The sequence below is a fragment of the Mirounga leonina genome, unplaced genomic scaffold, assembly GCF_011800145.1.
Source record: "Mirounga leonina isolate KUSES-001 unplaced genomic scaffold, KU_Mleo_1.0 Mir_126, whole genome shotgun sequence".
Lineage (NCBI taxonomy): Eukaryota > Metazoa > Chordata > Mammalia > Carnivora > Phocidae > Mirounga > Mirounga leonina.
In genome coordinates, this window is record NW_023270314.1 from 8,872,002 (window position 1) to 8,896,847 (window position 24,846).

General features: G+C 36.6%; 1 protein-coding gene across 1 annotated transcript in view; it reads right to left on the reverse strand.

The window, feature by feature from the left end:
• The window catches only part of TRHDE (thyrotropin releasing hormone degrading enzyme), a 363,215-nt gene that overhangs the window by 24,664 nt on the left and 313,705 nt on the right, over positions 1 to 24,846 (reverse strand). Inside the window, exons 13-15 of the mRNA XM_035002118.1 lie at positions 8,812 to 8,959; positions 6,839 to 6,936; positions 6,260 to 6,367 (exon numbers count right to left, since the gene is read on the reverse strand). Coding sequence (XP_034858009.1) covers positions 6,260 to 6,367; positions 6,839 to 6,936; positions 8,812 to 8,959 — 354 coding nt within the window. The remainder of the gene's footprint in view (positions 1 to 6,259; positions 6,368 to 6,838; positions 6,937 to 8,811; positions 8,960 to 24,846) is intronic.

A 24,846-nucleotide genomic window follows, 5' to 3' on the forward strand; every position in this document is an offset into this window, starting at 1 on the left:
AAATGGCTAACGGGGGTATTAAAGTAGCTAGGGTGTTTCAATTCCATTGAATACATTTAGGGGTTTGAAAGAATTTTGTTTAAAAAAGTGTCTGTTTATAATATGCTGAAAGGTGAATCCTTGCAATTATTTACATGTATGATGGAGAGTTTAGGATAGAGACTGAAAAATGTTGTCTTTGGCAATTAGTATGTATAAATGTTTGAGCTCTATTGGATTATTCCAGTGGACTGTCATTGATGTCTTCCTTTTTTACCCTTTATATGCAAGCAATCATTAACTCCTCTCACTCTTCGTTCTTCAGTCATGCTCAAATATGTCCTCTTCATTTCCACCACTAGCTCTCAGGGCTGGAAGTTTTCCCTGGTCTCTGATCTGGTCAAATTCCCATGACATTCTCTCAGAACACCACAGACTTCTTGGTTGCACTTTTCTGAGTTTCATGTTTAGGTGTGTGTGTATTTGAACAATTTCTGCTTCCCTCCTACACTCTCCCTGCCTCCACCACAAATCTTTAGGGTGTGTCAGGGCATGAACCACCTATTCTCGATGACAGGGAAGTAACAGGGGCAGGCATCAGTTGAATGAAGGGACTTTGCCTTCCAAGTGTCCAGCACGGTGTCGACACATCGTAGCTGCTCGATACACACTTACTGAATAGGTGAATAAATGAAAATGCATCCTTTAAATTGTATAATAATCAAATAACTGTATAATAATAATCAAAAGAGAACCAACAGTGGACATATCAGGAGGAAATTGAATGATTTATGTTCATGGACAGGGAGTATGAAATTTTGGACTGTTACATCTAATATAAGCCCTGGAGATTTGGGGTCAATGGCCTTGCTTTAGAAACAGGGTTGAGACTTGGAGTAAACATGGACTCATCAAAAGCCACAGCTGTCTAATGACAACCTAGCTGTCTAATGACATCACCATTACAATTAGGAGCAAACCTAATTCCTCACCCCAGCCCACGGAGTTTTGGGCAGCCCTGTCCTTTCCATTATTCCATATAGACTCCCTGCTGGCTTCACTCATCTGCAAAATGCATATGCTGGTAACTGAGCAGAAAAATGGCAGGTCTGGCTGGTATAACTTTAGCCTATGAAAATTTATAGTAGGACATTTCATACTAAGAAGAATATAAAAAGCAGTGTACAGAACCAGGGAAATAGGACCATAATAACTTGGGAACATGGACAATAAGTTAGGATCCATGTTTTTAGGAGAAGAAAACATGAGGTTTCTAAACCAGATATACAGACTATAGCAAAAAGAGCCTTTTGTCTGTCCTCCTTTGTGTTTTCACATAAGAAAAGCGAATATTGATGGGCAGAAAGAGACACAAAGGAAGGGAGCCAAACTGGAGCTCTTTACCTATGAGATACAATGAGATATGGCAGATGGAGGGACATGAGCAGCAGATGAAGGGGAGGGAGGAAAAAGAAACATTTTCCTAGAGGCCAAGCCAAGCAGTATTTCTTAAAGCAGGAAGAAAAGGGCAAACATCCCCATGCTCCTATCTGAGAATCCCTATGGTAATATTTTGTTTTATATTTTATATTACAGGTCACATGCTTATAACTCCCAAACTTACAGAGAAGATCAGACAATGAGGGCATTCTATACATATTCTGTACTGCTCTATTCTATACTTATTCCTACTTTCCCCATTTAAAACTCACACCACCCACCTGTATGGTAAAAACAAGTAGAAGGCAACTCCAAAGATGATTCATCTTTTATGATTTCCTATAAAAGCCAAATAATAAATAGGCATTCTTTTGTATAATTCTTATGTCTTGTTTGGTTAGTAATATCACTGCCGTTTTTCAGATGATGAAACCAAGTGTTTTGCCTCAGGTCATTTAATGGCACAGCTACATTTTGATCACTGGTGTCTTTGACTTTGAAGACAGTAGCTTTTCCCTACACCAGTGGTTCCCAAAGACTGGTCCCCAGACCAGCAGCATCAGCATCACACGAGAACTTGTCATGAATACAAGTTCTTGGGCCCCATTCAACCTACTGAATCAGAACACTGGGGGTGCGGTCCAGCAAACCCTTTCACAGGTCCTCTCAACGATTCTTAGACGTTGACCAGATGCGGGAACCACGGGCTTATGTCATGAGCACAACCTGCATTAGACTATTGCTTATACTCATTGCAGAGAGTATTTAAGTTCTGGTGGGTGTCCTTTTTATTCTTTCGTCTTTTTAAAATCATTTTTGAACAAACATATATTACTGATATATGGTAATTTGACATACCGCCACAGCATCACATGCGGTGAGGTTAGAAGGGCAGGCAGTCTGGGAAAGGAATCCCAGATCCACTGCCAGTGGCAAGTTATATAACTTTTGTGAGTTTTGGATTTGTCTTCTATAAAAAATGAAATAAAAATGATGAGATCATGCACAAAAAGCAGTTGAAATGTACTAACTGCTCAATAAATAAATATATCTTTCACTATGATCATCATTAAAGACAATAATACCAGTAACATTATAATGAAGTGCATGAGTAGTGAAGTTTATGTATCACGTATGTCGCAAAGCTCCAGAGATGCTCTTCTGCTTATAATTTTTAGTATGGAAAGGCCCTAATTTTTCCATTTTCAAAATGATTTCCAATACATTTCGATTCAATATATATTTTTGATACCCCACAATGTAGAAGGTACTCCACTGTTTCAGGATATTTTTTAAGTAGAGGGATGATACCAGTTATCAATTCATCTATTAGGGAATGGATATCAGTATCTACTGAATACTTTTTAAAAATTAAATACTTTAAATTTTTGTTCTGTATTGGCTTAAAGCTTCAAATTGTATCTTTTAACATTATTTGAAAAATAATACATTATCACAAAATTAAGAGGCTGTGTTATTATGGACACACATTTAATTTTAGATTAAATTGCTTATAAAAAAACCCATATTACCATATTGTGATGTCTGTATAGTTAATTGTAGAATCTCAATAGTGTTTTAATACAGAAATTTTCAAGTAATAATTCACCTACAGTAATAATATAATCCCTATATTTTACTCAGTGAAGCCTATGCCAATTATTTCTTGTTTATTTGTCTTAATCAGTGAAAGAAACCAATTTCTGTCCCTTTTATTATGTTTTTTAATGCATGCAAAAGGCTATCATCTTCTCTATGTCTTTTTTTTAGAGTGAAATTTTCAGGTCTCATAACCTCTCACAGCTCGTGTTTTCGAGATCTTTTTATTATTTGTATTGTTCTCTACTGAATGCTTGGCAATTTGTCTTTTTTCTGAGATGTGGTATTCTGCTGAACTCAGTCCCCAAATCACAGCCTAACAAGACCTGAACGTAGCTCATCCGTTTTGATGTATGACATCACCATTACAATTCAACACACTGCAGCATTTGAATATATTAACAGGGATCAGAATGTGGACTCATTCAATTTATGATTCACTGTAATTCTTGAGTTGTTCTCTCTCTGCTACTACCATCTCAAGCTTTGCAATGCACTTTTTGGTTCCATTACTTTTTCCAACACCAACTTTCACATCCATTCTATCTTCCTAAATCCAACCTCGCTGATTGGGCCTATCTCCCCAGCATATCAAGATTGGGCTGTAAAGTAGCGCAGCACCCCAGATTCACAATCCCTGCTAACTTCCGTGACTCACTGTCCTTTAAATTTATTGGCATATATATGCTGCATCTCCCAAAATGTTTTATAAGTATCCTATTGCATTACCCCGGGAGGCCTTTCTTAAAGATGATTTTTAAGGTGTGAAAGAGTTAAACAAACAAACAAACGCAACTGACTGGTGTGTTTCTTCAGGCACATTTAAAAAGCAACCTTACCGTCCCCTTCATTGACTCAATTTAAGAAAGTTAAACTCAGCATCAACTACAGGATCACACTATTTTATTATTAAGCTGTCACTGAAAAAAATACAGGTTAAATCCCTGATCCTCACACACAGGTAGCTCAGAGAGTACCCTGTACCCTCACCACAGGAGGTCACTTGTCTATGCAGGGACGTGTCATATGGCTGGCTGAGCAAATCTTAGTAAACACAAAGTTAGTTCCACTCAACATGTTTACTTCTCTAGTTACAGAAGAAAGCAAAGGAAGAGAATATACAAATGATGAAGGAAAGAATGAAAGAACCTTCAAGTATTAGACCCAAATTTAGTTATTTTGCCATAAATAAGTGACAGAATTATCAAAACTGACATGAACTGATACCTCATACATAAACTTTCATGTATAAGGGAATTTTGGAAGTGATGGATTGTTCAAATTTACAAATCGAAATTTACTACACTCGTTAAATGAAACACTAATCCATGTGCCTTCCTTCTGCTTGGAATCCCCATCCGCTCCCCAACCCTCTTAGGTTCACCTGCCCCTGCCTCCCACCTGTCCTTTGTATCCAACAGGATCCTGCTCATCCTCATGAGGGTGAATGTGATTCCTCCAAAGCAGTGGTCCCTCCCTTCTTGTTCACACTGTCATGTGCTTAGCTCTTGCTTCAAAGAACAACTATTTGTTTATAGAGATGTACTCTCTACTGATTTTGAGCTCTCCCTCTTCTCTTTGCTTTCTGGCCACCAGTTGGTATTGAGAATTGCTCAGTGAAATTTTGTTAAATAAATGAATTATTTAAAAAATAGCATTTTCCCAATAGCTGTACTTTTATGGGTTAAAAAGCAGCTGTCAGGTCTGAGAAAATGCATGTGTCTGTAGCAAAATGAAACAAACAAAGACTAATCAAATAAAAAACAAAATGGCAGAGACCATGATCTTTAAATAGTATATTTTACCTTTTTTTCTCATATGTATTTATGATTATGTATCCTAATACAATTTTGGATGTATTGATTTTGGATACATTTTTATGTGTTCATCACCTAAGTACATGTGGTAGAATTGAAGAAGGCTGTAGGAATAAAGGAAAAGTTTTTGTTATAACATTTCCCGAGCTTAATTTAATAGTTTCCAGAAGACTTAGCAAAAAGGATAATCATTAGTAAAAGTTAATAAAGGAGAATGCTGTAGTTCTAGGGAAGACTGGTGACAGATTTAATCACTGTCTTTGAGTACATGATGGATCAACTGAGAGACGATAGTGGTAAAATATTTTCCTTCTTAGCTCAGGATAAGACCAGAAACAGTTAACTTAAAGAGTAAACAAGACAATGGTAAAGAAGGTGACAAATGACTTAGTAATGCAGTGAAAGATTTCTCTCACAGATTTGTAAAGCAGGATAGCTGTGCTTTGCTCTGGAGTTGGTTAGACACTACATTTAAACCCAAGTAACTTTTGACAAGACAAAAATCAATTTGTTCCTTAAGTAGGTTACACTCTGGTGGTTCTCTACATTCACCTAGAACAAGTCCCTTTCTCTGTTCTCAGGGAGTCATCCCAGCCACTGAGCCCGGGACAAGCACATGGTGGCATGCAAAAGAGCATCATCTGAGTAACCTGTCCTCCAGCTCCTCACCTTTCTCATCGGACCCTCCTTAACACAGGGGCCAAAGACTGGGGAGGAGTGATTATAAATTGCCCAAAGTGTAATAAGAAATGGAACATAAAGGTCCTTGGAAATATAAAGATACTAAAAAGGTTTAAAAAACTAGGTGAAAAGATCATGATCTTCAATTTTTTATGTTTAATATTCTTTTCATTAACATTAATAAGTGACATTTAGTATATTTTTATCAAAAGTAATTCTATTAAATGATTTTAACATCACATTATGTATTAAAATCCTGTGTTGTGAAATTCCAAGATAAGATACAAGTTTAAGGTCTCTGTGAAGGGTCACTAAAAGAGTAGATTTTTTCTATAACCTTTATGGGTTTTGGTTTTTAATATTAACATATGTTACACTACTTTACTTATACCATATGCTTGCCGTTGTTTTATGAATACCACAACCTTTATAAAGAACCTTAGGCCTACATAAAATTATTTTATTCTTGCGGAATAGCAAAGCCATCCAAATTCAAAATAAGCTGACACCTTATGAAGAATAAGGGCCTAGGTTAAGATAGTTTAAAACTCCACAGCACGCTCCAGAGGTTAAGTGTATTGTGGCTTTTCTGCTGTTGCCTCATAAGCGATGAACCCAAAACACAGTTTTGCGGTGTTTTTTTCTTGTCTTGTTTTCCTCCAATTGATAAATGCAATGCATCCACCGAGAATCTGAAAGCAGTATGAAATCATATCAGAAATACAGGATTTGGTTCCATTTACCTGTTCCTGTTGCTGGAAATCCAATCTGAAATAAGTGTCGATGCTTGTTGGTGACAGTGCTTGTTGCCAAAACTGCATGCCAGCATTATGACTTCTCTCCGGAGTTCTCTAGGTACCATCCAAGGGAAAAACAGTGAAGAAGCAGTGTTAATATCTGGGGAGGAGGGGTCATTCATTACATAAGCAGTAGATAAATAAATAATCAGCACAAAAATGATTTCCCGATACAGAAATCCTATTTTGCTGAGGAGGAGATGGTTAGGCAGAGGAGAAGCTCAGCATACTACAAGTCTTCTCTGGAAACAGTAATACAGTTGGGGGGGTCAGGGGGCTGGGTTCAAATCTCCCCTTTACCAATAACGGCAGATCTTACACTGAAACGTGGCAAGGATATGCTTTTGTTCTCAGTACCAGGTAGTGGAAACTGTTCTACCCATCAGCAGGCCTCCCAGCAAAGGGAAATGAAAGATGCAGAATGAAAGAAAGATCATCTCATGCTGCCAAAGTCTCAATGGTACTACTCGTATGTTATTGTACAGCTCTGGGGGAAAAGAAGCAAATAAGAAAATAAAACAGTACTCATGTTGGTAGGAGGCTTGAACAAGAGATCCATTAAAATTGTTTTTTGGCCATCCAAGCTTGATGTACGTAGCTGCAACTTGCTTTAAAATATATTCCTAAATGGGGGTTAGAAGAAATAAAGATGTCAGTTTCAAACCTCTCCACGCTGATCATTACAATTACATAATACGATTAAAATATTTTTGAAATGCACCTACTTTAAAATATCAGTAAAATTATGGGCATGGTAAATCCGCTAATTTTATCCAGCTCAGTGTTTCAAATATAGAAAATAAGGATAAAATAAAATTGCAATGGGGGAAGTCTACTCTTTACTTCCTATTGAATGATTAAGTAATTTGCACTATTCACTATTTTAGATGACAATTTTTGTAGCAAAACAAGGACACTGAGGAATAGTGACAATGACAGCCATGCACACAAATATACAAATGTATGTAGATATAGCTTATGGAAAATAAGCACCTAACATTCATGCATTTCACATCAATAGAGCACATTTAGAGCAAAACTGTTATGTAAGCCCAGCCACTAGCCTAGCATTGTTGAATCTGACACACACAGAACACTCTTCAGTAAAAAATATGGCATTTCAAAGTCAACAATCCATTGAGCTAATGATATATTTAAATATTAGCAGCAATGTAAAATATGCTTTCCTCACTTTAACATGGTCCTTGAATTTTGTCAAAGGAATGAAAGCACTGAAATTACAGTAAAAGCAATTCTTAACTTTTACTGAAATCGAGGTGTCTGACACAAAATACTGTTCCAAAGTACAAATATATATAAAAATGTATTTTACTTTTACAGAAGTTTAACATTGCAGTGTCTCTGTTAAGGAGAAAAGAGAAGTGGGATAAGTCTTTCTCTAGAGAGAAAAGTTACACCTGAACTGTAATGATCCATTTTTTTGCATGTCTGTTGTCAGGGATTAGACCAAGCTAATGACAATGAACAGTCAAGCCAGGATTATTCCAATTAAAAAAAATATCAAAACAGAGGTGTTTGCATGCTGACTTGGAATAAGGAAACAAGAAGCAACTCCGATGGCCATCAGACAATGTAGAGGCGGCTAAGAAACAGATTTCATGCCATGGCAATCCAGTCTCGAGTAATTAGTGGAGGTTAATTAGCAGAGCCAGTGTGCCATAAGACATAGGATGATTTTATAAAACACAGGGCAGACTCCTAAGATAACTGAAAGGAACCAAACAGGGCTCAAAGGTGGGACAGAAGGCACAGAGACCCAGCGTCACTGGCGATAGGAAATTTAGGGATCAAAAGCTCCTTAGCCATACTTAATCCTAATCTTATTCAAAATGGTTATTAAATTAGATTAGGTGGTGTCCACTGTGCAGCGCTGGCTTACCAGACTTCAGCTTAGGAAATCTGGTCAGGTAACATTTTGGAATGTTTGTCATATGTCTTTGCCTTCTATGTCTTTGGGTCTATTTGGATTGTCTATTGTTTGCTCTCCTGTATCCCCTTGGACCCAATTATGAATGGGCTCTCACCTCAATGTTGATCTTATCCCTGTTAATTAAGGAAGTGAAATGAATTCACTATGCCCTTTTGGATAAAAATAATGACTAAGAATCTTTACTGAAACTGTCTATATTCTGTTAAGATCTTTGGGATCCCTCTACCCAGGTTAAGTCCTTTGTGAACACAGAGCCCTTTAACACTTGGAAAGTAAGTTTGAACTTTAAGGATTTGCCATGTATATTTGTTCTTAAATTCTGAGGCATTTAAGCTTAATTGACACTTTTAGGCCCGAATACAAAGTAGCTCGTATTACATTTCTTCTTCAAGTAATTGTCATCAGTGTTGCACAGAAAATCAGGACAAAAAGGATAATACAAATTAGAAGAAGAAACACAAACAACCCAGGATCAGTTGCATAAAGTGGATAATGAGAAAACAGTTCATCAACTGAAAATAAGAAAGAAGAAAATATGTCTTTTTACATTGAAGACATTGTATTTCTCCATGCGATCCAGTAATTTATCAAGGGGATAAAGAGCTCGGCTGGCAGCATGCCAAGGAAGAAAATCCTTCTCCTCAGACAGGTATCTGATAATCTCCAGGGGAATATGCTGAGGCAAATAGCCGGCTCTGCACAGTCAAAAAAGTTAATGTTAATTATATGCAGAAAATATACATGATGATGCAAAAATGAACATTTTACTTATGCAAATAAAAGGCAGAAAGCAAGATTCATCACAGTATAAAGAAGCCATACTCAGTGCTATAAAAATAAAATTACTCACTTTTTAAATATAGTCCTACTTAGGATGCCATGTGCCTTAATATATACAGAGTTAGAGAGTTAAAAATTTACATACACAAAAATATCAGAATGCATATTTTTTAAAAGGAAAGAATTCCCGAATTTGAATAAAATCAACTCTAAGTATTTTCCTTCACAGAAACTCTTCCGAAGTCACATGTAATTGAAAATAATTGATTACTAAAAGTTTCAGTTTCTCAATGCATTCTCTTTGCTCTTTGTGTAGTTCTGTGTAATAATATTTAATGCAGATTGTTTTCAAAAGAACAATCAAACTCAAGAGGCAACTTACAGGTTTTGACTGTATCTATGTCATATTACAATTTGAACATTTTTCAAAAGAAATGGTTTCCATAACACCTATGAAAATCTCAGTTAGATTTTAATAGACTCCAAATTCCCAAAAAGTTGAAAGAACAGGCTCTTCCCATTTATTATTTTTCTTTCAAAATAGATGCTGTGTCACCTTGGGGACCAATGTCAGATTCTTTGGAGAATATGAAACTGTAGCTTTTTAAAATGATCTGAACACATGTTGCCCATATTTAAAGAGGGTATATCCAAAAACGGATCCAAAAAGTAGTATCTATCTCTACTCTCCAGGAGACTGCATATAAAATCCTTGCAAATCAAAGCAATATAAATGACAATCCACAGTACATTAAAAGATGGTCTGTCTTAGCCTCGATGTCCCTGATGCATACACATCGTGACACTATGTGTTTTGCTGGATTTTTTTTTTTACATGAATAATCAACTGCATGCAGACTTCTAATGCGGGGACCAGCTAAATATGAAAGCAACCAAAGCCTGCGTATCTCCTTTATCTACCTTTCACACTGTTGTTCTTTTGTAACATCACAAAATTAGACGGGCCTTTTAATTTGTGCTTGGTGGACAGGCAGGGAGCAAACAAAGCCTTGTCTCATTTTCACCTAAAATAAGTTTGCCAGATTATCTAATTCTTCCTCACTGTGACAAGCAAAAATTACTCTACGGTAAACTTGCAGCCATGTTTAGATGTTCATAAGAAAAATCAATTCTGAAGATTATGTTTGAGTTTTCTTTAAATTAAAAAAAAAAGATGTGTGTCACTCTACCGATTTTGGTTCACTCATGGTGTAAGATCAACTATCGGTCACAGTTAATGCCTGCTATAAATACGAATGACGAGAATCACCCCAAATTTCCACATAATTTCAAAATTTCCTAAAGCTTGTATGATTTAGACTACACCTAGACTTGTGCCACTTTTCCTGTACCATTGCCATTTTAAACATCCTTGCAGAAAAAGTATGATATTAGGCTATGGCAATGACAATTAAATAAGGAATTTTATCTTTGTGGCTAGGGTAGCATAGCATCTCAATAACACAGTTACAATTACTTTTAAGAGTTTGCTACCCACTGGGGTGCTTGGGTGGCTCAGTGGGTTAAGTGTCTACCTTTGGCTCAGGTTGTGATCCTGGCTCCCCCCATCCCCAATCGGGCTCCCAGCTCAGCGAGAAGTCCGCTTGTCCCTCTCCTTCTGACCCCCCACCTCACACATGCACTCTCTCTCTCTAACAAATAAATATTTTAAAAAATATTATATTGCCTTTTTAGTGGATAGCAAACTTTTTTTTTTAAAGATTTTATTTATTTGAGTGAGAGAGAGAGCATGCAGGGCACAAGGGGAGAGCAGAGGGAGACAGAGAAGCAGACTCCCCATTGAGCAGGGAGCCCCAACAGGAGCTCAATCCCAGGACCCTGAGATCATGACCTGAGCCTAAAGCAGACACTTAACTGACTGAGCCACACAGGCACGGGGCAATATAATTTTTTAATAAAAATAATGATTTGGCTTTCCCTCCTAAAAGAAACATACCTTTCAATATTTCAGATTTTGTCATTTGTTTCCCCTGAACTTTTAATTCTAAATACTAATTGGAATGGTGATCATAAATTTCTCCTCTACATGCCATGGATTATATAATTTTAGAGTTATAGAAGATTTATCTAGAAGCCATTATTCTTTTGTTGAAGAAATAAGAAAAATGATGCAGTGAAAAAAACAACAAAAAAACCCTTGAGTGAGTAGCTAACTTATTATGGGTCTTCAAGTAAGTTTGGAAAATCTAGAAAGGTATGGGATCTATTTTATTGCAGATTTAAACATACTAGCCTTACATCAGTTACAATGTATTGTGCTTTGCTTCTTTCCTGTAAATAGATGGACATTATTCAATGATTTATGCTTTGTAGGAAATGTGACGACAGAAGATGACTAATCATGTTATGGAAGAGACTTGGATTTGAGAAAGAGTTGGGATCTACTAATACTTCCCATAGAATTAAACAAATTCATCTTGCCAAGCCTCACGTTCCTTATCTATGAAATAAGAGGGTTGAAAAAGAAGACCTCTTTCTTAGCCCCCAAAACTTTTTATCCTAACCTACTTGTCTACAATTTCAACTGCAACAAATATTACAATAATATGGTCATACTTTATTTGTTTAAAAATTTGAAAAAATACTTTGTAATCTTTTTATTCCCCGTTCTTCAGTTGTTTAATATGTGTAAATCTCAGAGGCAGGGTTTGGATATAGGTTTTAGAAGATATCTGACAGAATGTAAAGAAAATAAAAGCAGGGATGCCTGGGTGGCTCAGTCAGTTAAGCATCTGCCTTTGGCTCAGGTCATGATCCCAGGGTCCTGGGATAGAGTCCCACATCAGGCTCCCTGCTTCTCCCCCTGCCTGCAGCTCCCCCTGCTTGTGCTCTCTCTCTTTCTGTCAAATAAATAAATAAAATCGTTAAAAAAGAAAGAAAAGAAAAAAAAGAAAAGCTGACAGAAGTTCCAAATAATGACAAGCCAAGGAAAGTATTCATTAAATAGGGAAAGAGAGCAAGTTCTGCTTTGAGTACTTATGGTAAAAATTGCTAACTGCTCACCAAAAATCCATGCTTTCCTCTACTTCCTAGGAGAGATTATAATTCCCACTTTTTTGGTCGTTAGGTGTGGTCATGTGACTAGTCAATAACGCATGAATGCTCATTACTGCCAGGGTTAGCCCATAGACCTCTCCCATTAGCTCCCCAAAATTCTTTTTCCCTGAAGTGAATCTTTCAGGGTGACCTTGGAACTCTGTACTGAATATGTCAGAAACCCACCTGGGTCTCTGGATGACTGCACGCCCATGTACTAGTTCTCACACCAGTTCTGTTACGTAAGCAGGAAAAACACTTCTATCGTGTTTGATCCAAATACATGCTTGGGTCTATTTTTTAAAGCAGTTAACCTTCTCTAATGCAGCCCTCAAATAGAATAAGAAACAGATTACATTCAAATTGCTCTCATTTGTGTTGTTACAAACATATGTAAGTAATTACCTACTACATAATTCAATACACTCACATTTAGCCTACTAGATCAAAATATGTAGCTACTCTCAATTGGACAAGATGATCAGCTTCATTACAAAATTAAGACTTGTAAGAGATAATGTTGGTGAATAAGTTACCTACTTTAGATATGTGTTTGTGTAATTGGCTGGTAATGATATCTGTGATTACTACTACTGATAATGCAATCAATATGGGGGAAGTGTGTGGAATCCAATAATGGAACACTACATTAGCTCCAAGTAATCAGCCCAGTAGGGAGCACATTTAGGGTCCCGATGCCCAAATGCAGTTGCCCTAGATTTACATCATCACAGAGAAATGTTGCTAACGAAATAGGGGGAAAAATAGCAAATTTAAATAATATTTCATGTACAGCTAAGTGTGTTTTATTAATATTTTAGAAAGAGGTTGTAGATGATATCTATCTTCTGTACTAATGGGGTATAGGTTGGCATAAGAAATAATTTAGGGGGGACACCTGGGAGACTCAGTCAGTTAAGCGTCCGACTCGTGATTTCAGTTCAGGTCATGATCTCCTGGGTCATGGGATGAAGCCCTGCATTGGGCTCCCCACTCAGCGGGGAGTCTGCTTGAGAGTCTCTCTCCCCCTCTGTCTCTGCCCCTCCCCCCATTTGCACACACTCTCTCTCTCTCTAAAATAAATAAATAAATAAATCTTTTTTTAAAAAAAAATAATTTAGGAATCAAAGAAAAGATAATGGGGAAATGAAACAAATGAGGAAAGTTAAAGAAATAGATAAAAGATTGCCCATTGGCACCACTCCCCCTCCCTAAACACACACATACCCTCGTCTCCTTCAATTTACTGGAGCTTGCAATGAAATATATCTTCAGGCATACAAGAGAGTATTTTTTAAAAGAAGATTAAAACCACACAATATTAGCTGATATTGAAATGCACTGATCTTAGCTGGCTTTGTTCTCACCTAAGATCCAAAACTACTATTTAAAAACTGCTCTGAATTCTGTGAATGTTAACTCTCGAATCTACTGAGATGGGTGGCTTGCACACAAATAACCTATTTTATGTGAATTTCCTTGAAAAGCATTTGGCTTCTGGGTGCTTGAAACTCGGAAAAAAATAAAAAGCACAATCAGACTCTTCAGAGCATCATACTCCAGGTTTCACTAATGGAATATTCATTTAAAACCAATAAATCACCTACTACATATTTCACAATATGTCCAGGAGACATTATATCTCTCCTTTAGGGTACAGATTTTTAAAGCAATTGCTAACATGCTTAATTTAAAAGTTTACTATTTTATCTATTATCTTTTGTTATTCATCGTTAAAGACTTTTATGTGTTCTTTGTGGGAAGATCCTATGGTGGAGACCAGAATCTCCAGTAGTCCTCAGAGTACCATAGACTAAAAAGGGAAATACACAGGGAAGGTATCTCTGTCAACAGTCTATTTGGTCAGGTCATAGAAAAACTAAAGCTATGATTCAGGTATTGGAGAAATGTTGTCCGCAGAGATGGAAACAAAATTACTTATTTGTAGCCCCGTGAAATTAGAACCACAAAAATTTGCACAATAAAGAGTTCTCATAGCCCCTCCTTCTCCTGTTCCTTCTCTTCCAGGAAGCCTTCTTCCAAACTGACTTAGGCACTTCTTTTCTGGGCTCACAGAACACCTTGATAACAGTAATCTTTGTAATAATTATCATGATATTAATCATAATTTTATATAATATGATCTTTTTCACTCACTGGACTTAGCTCTTTAAGGAAATGAAGCATGCTTTGCCTATCTTTGTATCCCCATAGCCTAATGCAGAATCTAGTATAAAATAGGTACTCAATAAATATATTTTTACACTAAATTAAGTTATGGCAATAATGTCATTGTTCTTAAAAATAGGAGCACTTTACAAGCATATTAAAACTTTAATATACACATATGTATTTTTTAAATTAAGCATTTTCTAGGGTTAATAGATACCAGCAGGATGGGAAAAGTCCATTAGAGTGATATTTATAGTATTTTTAGTCATCTTGTTTATTAACGGTATACATGATAGAAGATAAGAAGGCCATTGCTATCTAGCTAAGGAGCTTTGAATAAGCTAGTCTATATCCAAATGAAATAGCTTTATAGCCAGGGAGAAAGCAGAAGCATTGTATAAACATCTACGTTCTTTTTTTTTTTTTTTTCTGATTACTTTCCTACTCTCCTTGAAGCAACAGCATTATTTTATACCATGTACTTAAGTAAATTGATGGTGGGCTTGGAAATCTTTTTCCTAGTCAGTAAATGGACAAGGATGAACTACGTGATCTCTAGGGTCTCTTCTTCAATAAAGATTTGAAGGTTAAAAATAAAACATCCAGAAACAGTTTTTTGCAACTTGTGCAGTCCCCTACCACCACCACAACCAGCCTTTCTTCTCTATACACACACTTGCTTCTTTATTTCCAAGTATAATTTCTCAAGAAATCAGCCATCATCTAAATACAGGGATCCTCTGGATACTCAGTAAGGCTAAAAAGCAGAGTCAATGTTTGGTTATTAATTGGAAGAGTTAACAGATGTTAGCTATTCACCTGAAAAGGAAAACATCCTTAGCTTTATGTCTGAAGTTAACTATTTTTTTTATTATGTTATGTTAATCACCATACATTACATCATTAGTTTTTGACACAGTGTTCCATGATTCATTGTTTGCGTATAACACCCAGTGCTCCATGCAGAACATGCCCTCTTTAATACCCATCACCCGGCTAACCCATCCCCCCACTCCCCTCCCCTCTAGAACCCTCAGTTTGTGTCTCAGAGTCCATAGTCTCTCATGGTTCGTCTCCCCCTCCGATTTCCCCCCCTTCATTCTTCCCCTCCTGCTATCTTCTTCTTTTTCTTCTTTTTTTTTTTTTTTAACATATAATGTATTATTTGTTTCAGAGGTACAGGTCTGTGATTCAACAGTCTTACACAATTCACAGCGCTCACCATAGCACATACCGTGAAGTTAACTATTTTTTAAAAGAAATCTATCAACTTATTTTAAGCTATCGTATATTGAGGATTTACCATATGGTATGGTGTTTTGGAAAGATGGTCTAAGTTTGTTTTAGTTTACTATCCTTAAAAACTTCAGAATCAGTGCTATTATGCACCCCCCCACACCTTTTTTTAGATAAAGAAGCTGCAGTTTAAAGAAGATACTCAACTTGCCAAGCTGACTTGGCTAATAAGTGACAGAGCTGGAATTGAAAACCACGACTGACAAGAAAGCTCTCACTGATTCTACCACGTGAGACTGCCTCCCTAAATACCTCTTTGAACTAGAGTTAAATGCTTTCTGTCTCCTTTCCTTTAACATCTGTTTACACGTCACTATCATAGCACTCATCATGTTAAGTCTAGTACATGAGGAAATACATCATCAAAGCCCAGGTGCTCGGTAGGGCAAGTGAGCGATAGTAGGGACCAGAGGATTATGGGGAATGATTTAAAGAGGAGGCTTAGACCAGACGTCAGTGAGGACACCTGCCTGCATGACATGAGAAACCAGACTGAGCAAATCCGGTGGGAGAGGAATTCGGGCCTCCTGGGAAACAGCAAGGTCAAAAGTCCTAAGCCAGGGATAAATTGGGGACATTGGGCAGAATCAAAAAGGGGTTTTCATGACTGGCGTGGAGTGAGCCACAGAAGAGTAGGCTAGGTACAAGGAGGTTGCATAGGTTGGTGGTGCTAGATCATGAAAGCCCTTAAATAAGGGCTTCAGCTTGTTTTTCTGTGGGTGATAGAAAGCCACTGCAAGTGTTTGATCTGATTTATACCCTGAAAGGGTGACTCTAGCTGCTGTAGAGAGGAAACCCGAATATGCCATGTGGTCCTCCCAGATGATCTCCTAGCTGGCCCTCTCCCTCTCTCACTATACAGACTATGCTTATGAGAAAAACATACCTAGTGAGTGAAGTTACTGACATGAAAACAATGATTTTTTGAGGTAGGCTTCACATGAGACTTGTTTTAGAAACACTCTCTTATGCAGGTATTAGGAAGAAAAAATATTGCAAAAGCTTATCCATGCATTATTTATTGTTACTCAATTGCTAAAACAAAAACAAAAACAAAAACAAACAAAAACAGCATCTGATGGTATGGGACTGCAAAATTGTTTAGGCAATGAACACATTTTAAAATATATACTTTATATATAGGAAGATGCACATTCCTCTCTGGGTTAATTAGCAGAATTATTCCAGAATTTAAATAGTGAAAACAGCCTGAAAGACCATGAGGAAAATAATCCACATAGTGTATGATTTCCACAGAAAATAAAACGCTTAAATTTGGTATGGAATTCTGCCACTGGGCAGTGAAACTTTTCAATGTTCTACATAGGCACATAGGAGTAAAAAGAATTTAAATATCCAACAAGATGTTACTGACATGAGGATATCAAATCATTAATCTAAAAGCCCATAAATCAATGGAGTTTCTAAATTCCTATTTGGCTGCTTCTTAGGGAAATGTGTGAATAATAGGAAACTAGAAAAAAGAAACATAGTACTGAAGCCAAACCACTTAAAAAGAACTAGGGGTGCCTGGCTGTCTTAGTCAGAAGAGCATGTGACTCTTGATCTTGGGGTTGTGAGTGTGAGCACCACATTGGGTGCAGAGATTACTTAAATAAATAAAAACATTTAAAAAAATACCTGGTTATATATCCTCTTATCTGATATTGTATCACAAGTTTTGCTTTTTGTATAGATTTTATTATACTATACATAAAAGTTTACGTATTTTATAATAATTTTCCATATTATTAGGAATTCCTCATAATTACCTTTGGATTAGTTCTAGCAACATTCTGTTGAAAAGATAAATGAAGTTCACTATTGTTGAGTACTTGGGGTATACATAAGTAACAGAGCTATGAACATCTTTGTGCACAATGCTTTTATATACTCTGAATGATTTTCTTTGGATGGAACACCCAAATTGGAACTATCATGCTAAAAGTTATAACACATTGTGATTCTTGGCAAATCTAAGTTCACGTTCTCAGGCTTCATCAATCAGCAGTTAGTTTAGGTAAAAGGAAAAGCGTAGGCAGTCACCGTGGTAACCAACACTGATTTAGTGCTCCCTGGTATCCCAGACCCTGTGCCAAGTGCTATATATGCATTATGTTATTAAATCCTCATTACAATCTTCTGAACTTAGCAATATCACTAGCCCCATTTTACCGATCAAAACTGAGGCTCAAAATGCTATCTCACCTCTCCAGTATCATATTGCAAATAAATGGTGGTGCTGGTATTTGAACTCAGTTTTCCTGCACCAATATTCTTATCACTATACCAAAAAGGCCTGGCAAGTCATTTTGCATTCCCTCTCCCATCTTCTAGTAAAAGGAAAAAAATGAGAAGAAGAATATAGAGGAAATCTAGTGGGAGTAATCTTTGGAGGCCTTATGAAGGAAACATAAGGTATCAGAACCTATGGGGAAGGAGAGAGTAGTATGGTCCATGGCTATGACTTTGAAATGGACGGTTTAGTGGACTTATTGTTGATATAGCTTTTAGACTTTGGTCATTTGGGGCCACTTCTGGCAAAACCACTTTACGCACCACTGCCCCCTGATTCCCTGGGTTCCTTCGGTACCTGGTCTAATCTCCATAAGACAAGGACACTCTCAGCCCAGACTCTGGCCTGGAAAGCCTGACACCAGTTAGTGGCAATATATCTACCACAAGGAGCATGCACTGCAACACGCTGCTTTCAGAGATATTGCTGATGCAGGCAAAACAAGAGTACTGGGATGTGGTCTACAAAAGAAAGGGAGGGGTCATCATATACAATTAGGATCTTTAATTTAAGTAAGAGGAAATATTTCAAACTACAGAACATATTTTGCATCTCAAAGTCTTACAAGAAAGGAGGAGTTGAGGCTATGGAAAGTGGTGTAAGGGTCCTACACACAGACTAAGAAGGAAAGAATGCGTCTGCCTTCGGCTCGGGTCGTGGTCCCAGGGTCCTGGGATCGAGCCCCGCATCGGGCTCCCTGCTCGGCGGGAGGCCTGCTTCTCCCTCTCCCACTCCCCCTACTGTGTGTTCCCTCTCTCGCTGTGTCTCTCTCTGTCAAATAAATAAATAAAATCTTAAAAAAAAAAAAAAAAGAATGAAGAGTTGAATACTGGCATATGGAGGGTGGGGGAAATTGCTCTCTGGACATAATTGTAGGACAGACACTTGGGCCTGGATAGTGGGCTTCAATTAAAAACCTCAACGAGAACTTACAAAACCAAGCCAATCCCACTCCCAGTCTATTCACAGAGGTATCATTACATATATGCAGCCATTATAATTCTGTACATAATTTTCTAAACATACAGCTAAGGTCTGAATTTTAGACTGACACAAAGGTAAATAATTAAGCAGGAAGATTCAGTCCCAAATGGATGCCTTTAAAAAAAGAAAAGAAAAACACTTTTGAGAGTATAATCTAGCCATGCAGAAGAGAATAATGACTCAGGTGGGAAAGTTTTAGAAGAGCCACCGAAAGTGATAAAGGGAATCTAACAAGTATAAAGTGACAGCAACCCATTACACCTGGGCTCTGCAATCAACTTGAAGTTAGAACACCTTGAGTATCATTAAAAAGAAAAACTACAGTGGAATTAAACTTATTAAATATACTCAAATCCATAGGACAAAATGGTACTTAACTAAAAATGAAACAAAACAAAATAATTGGTCACTATGGAGCATGCTAGAGAACTGGCTCATTTTTGAAACTGAAAAGTACAGGGAAACATTCAGGCATTTACCCTGCCTTTCTTTAAAAACTGTATCACTGGGTCACCAAATAGTAAGTGAAAGCAAGTTTCTCTTGAGAGAACTATTTTGTTTATGAATGGAAGAAAAACCAGTGAATCACCATTTTGCAACCTTAGTAAATCAACAGATTTAGGCATTGAACAGTAATAGCTGCAAATGTCATAAAAAGATGACTATTTCTTTTATGCATTCATAGAGAGTCAACTGTGAAGCAAACTTGCTAAAAAGGTGAACCTGTAATGGATCAAGGCCCTGGATTTGATTACCAATTTACAGGCAATAGAGAGGATAGAAGAACATAGAAAAGTACACAGTGAGGAGGCAGTCAGCAAAATCTAGACAGTGGGAATTATGTAGAACAAACAAACTCACTATTGGAAAGAACTTTTGTTTTGAAGGCGGAGGGGAAAATCAATAGTTTAAAAGAGAGTGAAAAGATGTATCAACTAATCACAGAGCAGTAATATCATTTGACTCCTAATTCAAAGTGTTAAAAAAAAAATATGGCACTTATGAGACCATTGGAAATTTAAACACTTCCTGGATTTTGATATTGTTGAGGAAATGTTAATTTCAGGTCACCATGTTTAATAATGTCATTTTTAAAGAGACATATAGTGAAAATTATTTTATGAAATGATGTAATGTCTGGAATTCACTTCAAAATGATATGAAAGGTTGGATGGAGATGTGGGTGAAATAAGACTGACCACGAGTTAACCATTGCTGATGCAGAGCAACGGATGGATACACTTTTCTACTGGCTTTTGTGTATATTTGAAATTATTCATAATAGTTTTAAAAAACCAAAGAAGGGACTAAGTCTTATATATCTTTGTATCCCCAGTGTGCATCAGAAAGCCTTCTTATTGTCTATGTTTAAAAATATCTGCTGAAGCGGTGTCTGGCTGGCTCAGTCTGTAGAGCATGCGACTCTCAATCTCAGGGTCGTGAGTTCAAGCCCCACGTTGGGAATGGAACTACTTGAAAAAAAAATTAAAAATATTTGCTGAATAACAAACTCAAGGAAGGCAACATTTCTGGTCTTGGTTTCCTTCTTTACAAAATGAGAGAAATGGTATTTACTTCCCAGAGTCACTGTGAAAGCTGGAAGACAAGAAATGGAAGCGATTTTTATAAACTGTAAAAGTCCACAGAAATGTGGTGAGCTTTCGGGCTGGAGAACCAGAATGAGAATTCGGCAACCACGTATTCTGCATTTGTATTCTGACCTTGATTTGTTCCTTACACCGAGCTACTAAACTCATGGATAGATCCCAGCGCATTCATTTTCCCCTTAGGGACAAAGTACCAAATGGTAGTGTAATTGCCAAGGGAAAATTATTACTCTGTTCTGAATTATTTCTATCATAAATCCAAAACCAGTCAAACAGGCTCTGTCACAAAAACGACAGGGTTGCTGTACAGTGATGAGAATCCCACATACAAGTGCCCCATAAATCTGTGAGTATCACAACCCTCCAAAGTCATTCTGACTCATGTGTTTAAATCACAAGTGGGAAGCCAGGCTGGCAGCACGTTGGTCAACACTGTGGATACAATGAAAATGAGGTGATTTACTGAGCCATCAGTTAGAGAAATATTCCATCATCTGTCTTATGTAGATGGTACAAAATGTGACAAGCATTTTGTTTGTTTTTCTTTACATATTTTCTATTGAATCGAAGGAGAAAAAGTCTTTTTCATTTAGTAATGATAACAACCATCCATATTTCTCCTAAATTCAATCACAACTGCTCTTAGCATGTCAAAGAAATGATTTCTGGCAACAATGGTGAATGACAGAAAGGCAGAGAGAAGGACACAACTTCTCTGTGCGTCATGCATTTTCTCCTTCTCTAATCTTAGTAAAATATTCATCTTTACTTATGGTGAAATGAAATATCTAATCTAATTCTTCATGATTTAAAGTGATATTTTCCTGCCTCTCAGAATATTATACTCCATTCCAAATTAGCATTAAAAGCCACTCAGTGGCATTGTAGATGAAATGTGGAAGGTAAAAATACTTTTTATTACCAATAGAAAAAGGACTTCAACTATATAATTCATTGTATAAAAAAAGGATTAGTATCTTGAAAAAGAAGAGAGCTGTACCCACTTGAAATCACCTTTAGGGAGGTAGGCATGTTAGCTAAACTTGTGGTACTTTGTTCTCTTTCATAAGGGGATTAAATGATAACCCAAAGAAATGAAGGATGAAGATAAACAAATTTGCCAAGCCACAGTGTATAAAATAAATACTGGCCCTGTAACAATATGATCAACTTAGTTGAGAATTTGTACCCACAAGGAGTTCTGGATTTATTTGAGGAAATTTTCAATTCTTAGAATTAAAATACATTAAAATTCTTTAGAGATCAGCCAACAACTATATATTAAAATAACGGATAATTCTTGTCCTTTGGAATGCTGACATGTAGACAAATCACAGAACCTCCAGGAATAGAGGTTAGGGAGGGAAGTAGCTTCCTCTACTAGCTACATCGCTCTCAATCTCTCCATTTATCCTTCAACTCCCAGGGTCACAAAATTCTGAAGATGTACTACTAATGTGGAAATATTTAATTAATCCTGGATCCCCAGCTCAGAAATGTAAGACCTTAACCTTTCCTTGATTTTCTTTAACGCTGATGATGTTCAAATAAAACTTAGGAAAAAAAGTAATGATAATGATGTTCTAACACCTTAATAATGATTAACAATTAGAGAACATTAATAGTATAGATTTACTATGTTCTAACAATGACACTCATTAATTTTAATAACAGTCCTATAGTTAAGTCCTTGCTTACTGTCTGAAAATTTACCCCTCATTACCACTGGTAGGAAGCAATTTTTTAAAGTTGAAGCATCAATGAAAATATAAAACAATAAAAAAAATTGCTAGTTAATTTACATTATTTTAAAAATACTAGTGTAAAAATAAAATATTCTTTTTAATAAGAACCATATGCTTAAAATATTTTATATTTTGCTAAAATGATCACATGTAGTTCAAAAATATTTTGAAATTGATACAAAATTTTAAAAATTAGAAATTTCTCTCTAGTAAGACAACCACTTTTATGAGAAAAATAATTCTGGAATTGTAATTTAATAAAAGTCATTATATTATTTAATATATAATTCTAATACAACAATAATTTTCACAAGAATCATGTATTTAATATCAAAAGGCAGAAATTTAGAAGAAAAATGACAAAGTGATAGGTCTCTCAAAGAATTCGTTATTTTAGAAAAATGGCAGAAAACTGTCACTCCATGTGACTAAAATACTCTTTAAAAACTTGCATTTGCTACTCTAGCTTTTCAAAAGGAACTTCATCTCAATTAAAGTAAGCTATCTGAAAATAATTTTTTTCCCTATTGATTTATTCATGGTTAAATCTGTATCCACTGCTTTCTGATAAGAAAGATGAGGAAATCATCAGACTTATGCTTTCTACTAAACTCTGTGGCCCCTCTGGATTTTCACTTGCTGAATCATTTCTACATTTTCTTGGTTTAAAGATTTGCCTTCTATTTTGTAACCTTAATTCCCTTGCCTCTTTATCCCTGGGTCCATGTGCAAGTGCATTCAAGATTCATCACCATTCTTTTGTAGGCAAAGATAAGTTGACTGTATAAAAGATTTTGTATTCTATCCACTGGAATATTCTGGGCTTATAGAAATCTGAGTCAGTCTGAATTTTCCACTTTCTAGGTAACTTGTACTTCTGTTTAATTTAGAAAGTTCAGGCTATTTATCAAGATATATCTCCACATTAATCCTTCTGGTTTTTTTTTTTTTTCCTAAAACACAGGGTGCCCTTTCAATCTATATATTCATGTCTTTATTGTGAGAAAGCTACTCTTCGTATATCTTCAAATTTCTTTAATTTGTTTTCTTCTTTTTCATGAATATTAAATGCACACACATACACATACACCAACACACACATTAGATGCGTCTTATTTATCTTATGATTTTCATTGTTTTTTCTATTTCATTGATCTCAACGATTGCAAGCTTGTTCTCTATGTCCCTGACAATGTTTCCCCGTGTGTTTATGTAATTTATACTGCTTCTCACATGGCTTTCTTTCTTGTAATGCCAGATCACCTTCATTCTTTTTGCTGCCTTATCTCTTTTTTATTCTTTTGCATGTTTTCTTTAAACTCTTACCTCAGGGATGCCTGGGTGGCTCGGTCAGTTAAGCATCTGCCTTTGGCTCAGATCATGATCTCAGGGTCCTGGGATCGAGTCCCGCATCGGCCTTCCTGTTCAGCAGAGAGTCTGCTTCTCCCTCTGCGTGCTGCTCCCCCTCCTTGTGCTCTCTCTCTCACTCGCTCTCTCTCAAATAAATAAATAAAATCTTTAAAAATAAATAAATAAATAAACTCTTACCTCAAAAGACAAACCCCACAAAACCCCCCATTTCTTTGTTTTAATTCTTTGAAATCACATAGATGGGTATATTTCAATTATTTGTTTGATGTTCTAGTTCTTCTGTCATTATGATTCTGTTTTTTAAGAGATTTTATTTATTTATTTATTTGAGAGAGAGAGAGCATGAGCAGGGGAGGGTCGGAGGGAGAAGCAGACTCCCTGCTGAGCAGGGAGCCCAACATAGGTCTCAATCCCAGGACCCTGAGATCATGATCTGAGCCAAAGTCAGACACTTAACCAACTCAGCCACCCAGGTGCCCCTGTTATTATGATTCTTAACTATTATTCTTATGGTATCTTTCCATACTCCTATGGATTTGAAGTTGGATTATGTTTCAACAGCACTCATAGTTGAAAAGGAAATTCCTATTCAGTAAAAATAGTTGCTGATAAGTTGTGGCTAAAAAACAATCATGGTGAATAGGTTGGAGCTGTAGCAGTTTACATTAGGGTTGTTATTTCAGATCTGGCTCTAATTAAATCAGTAGTTCCATCTGTTTAGGGGCATATTTCTGCTCCATCGTCCCATTTCAGAATATGCTATATAGCTGTGTGATTCATACTTAGACCTTGTAGATTGCAGGTTCTCATTGTGGTGATTTAGCATTTAATTGTTTCTCTCCAGTTGTCTCAATTAATGGTTGCCAAGCAAATTGCCATATATATTTCTTTCCCACCCCATTTCTGCCCCCTGCTTCCTTTTGCATGTCTTCTCTTTCAGGCCTAAATTTGTTTCCTGTTCCTTCGTGTGGAGAGATTCAGCAATTAACCCATCATGCCTCAGGATTCCATTATTCTAAATAAGGCACTCCCTCCAAGGAGCTGCCTTCCATTTTTATAGATTTCTGTGTCCCACAGAGGATCTGTAAATATCTATAAATACTGTCATCTATTTTCAGAATCATTGTGTATTTGTGTCCATAATTCATTGTATTTGTTAGTCATTCTTTCTCTTCCTCCTTTCCCTCCTCCCTCCCTCCCTCCCTTCCTCCTTTCCTTCCTTCCTTCCTTCCTTCCTTCCTTCCTTCCTTCCTTCCTTCCTTCCTTCCTTCCTT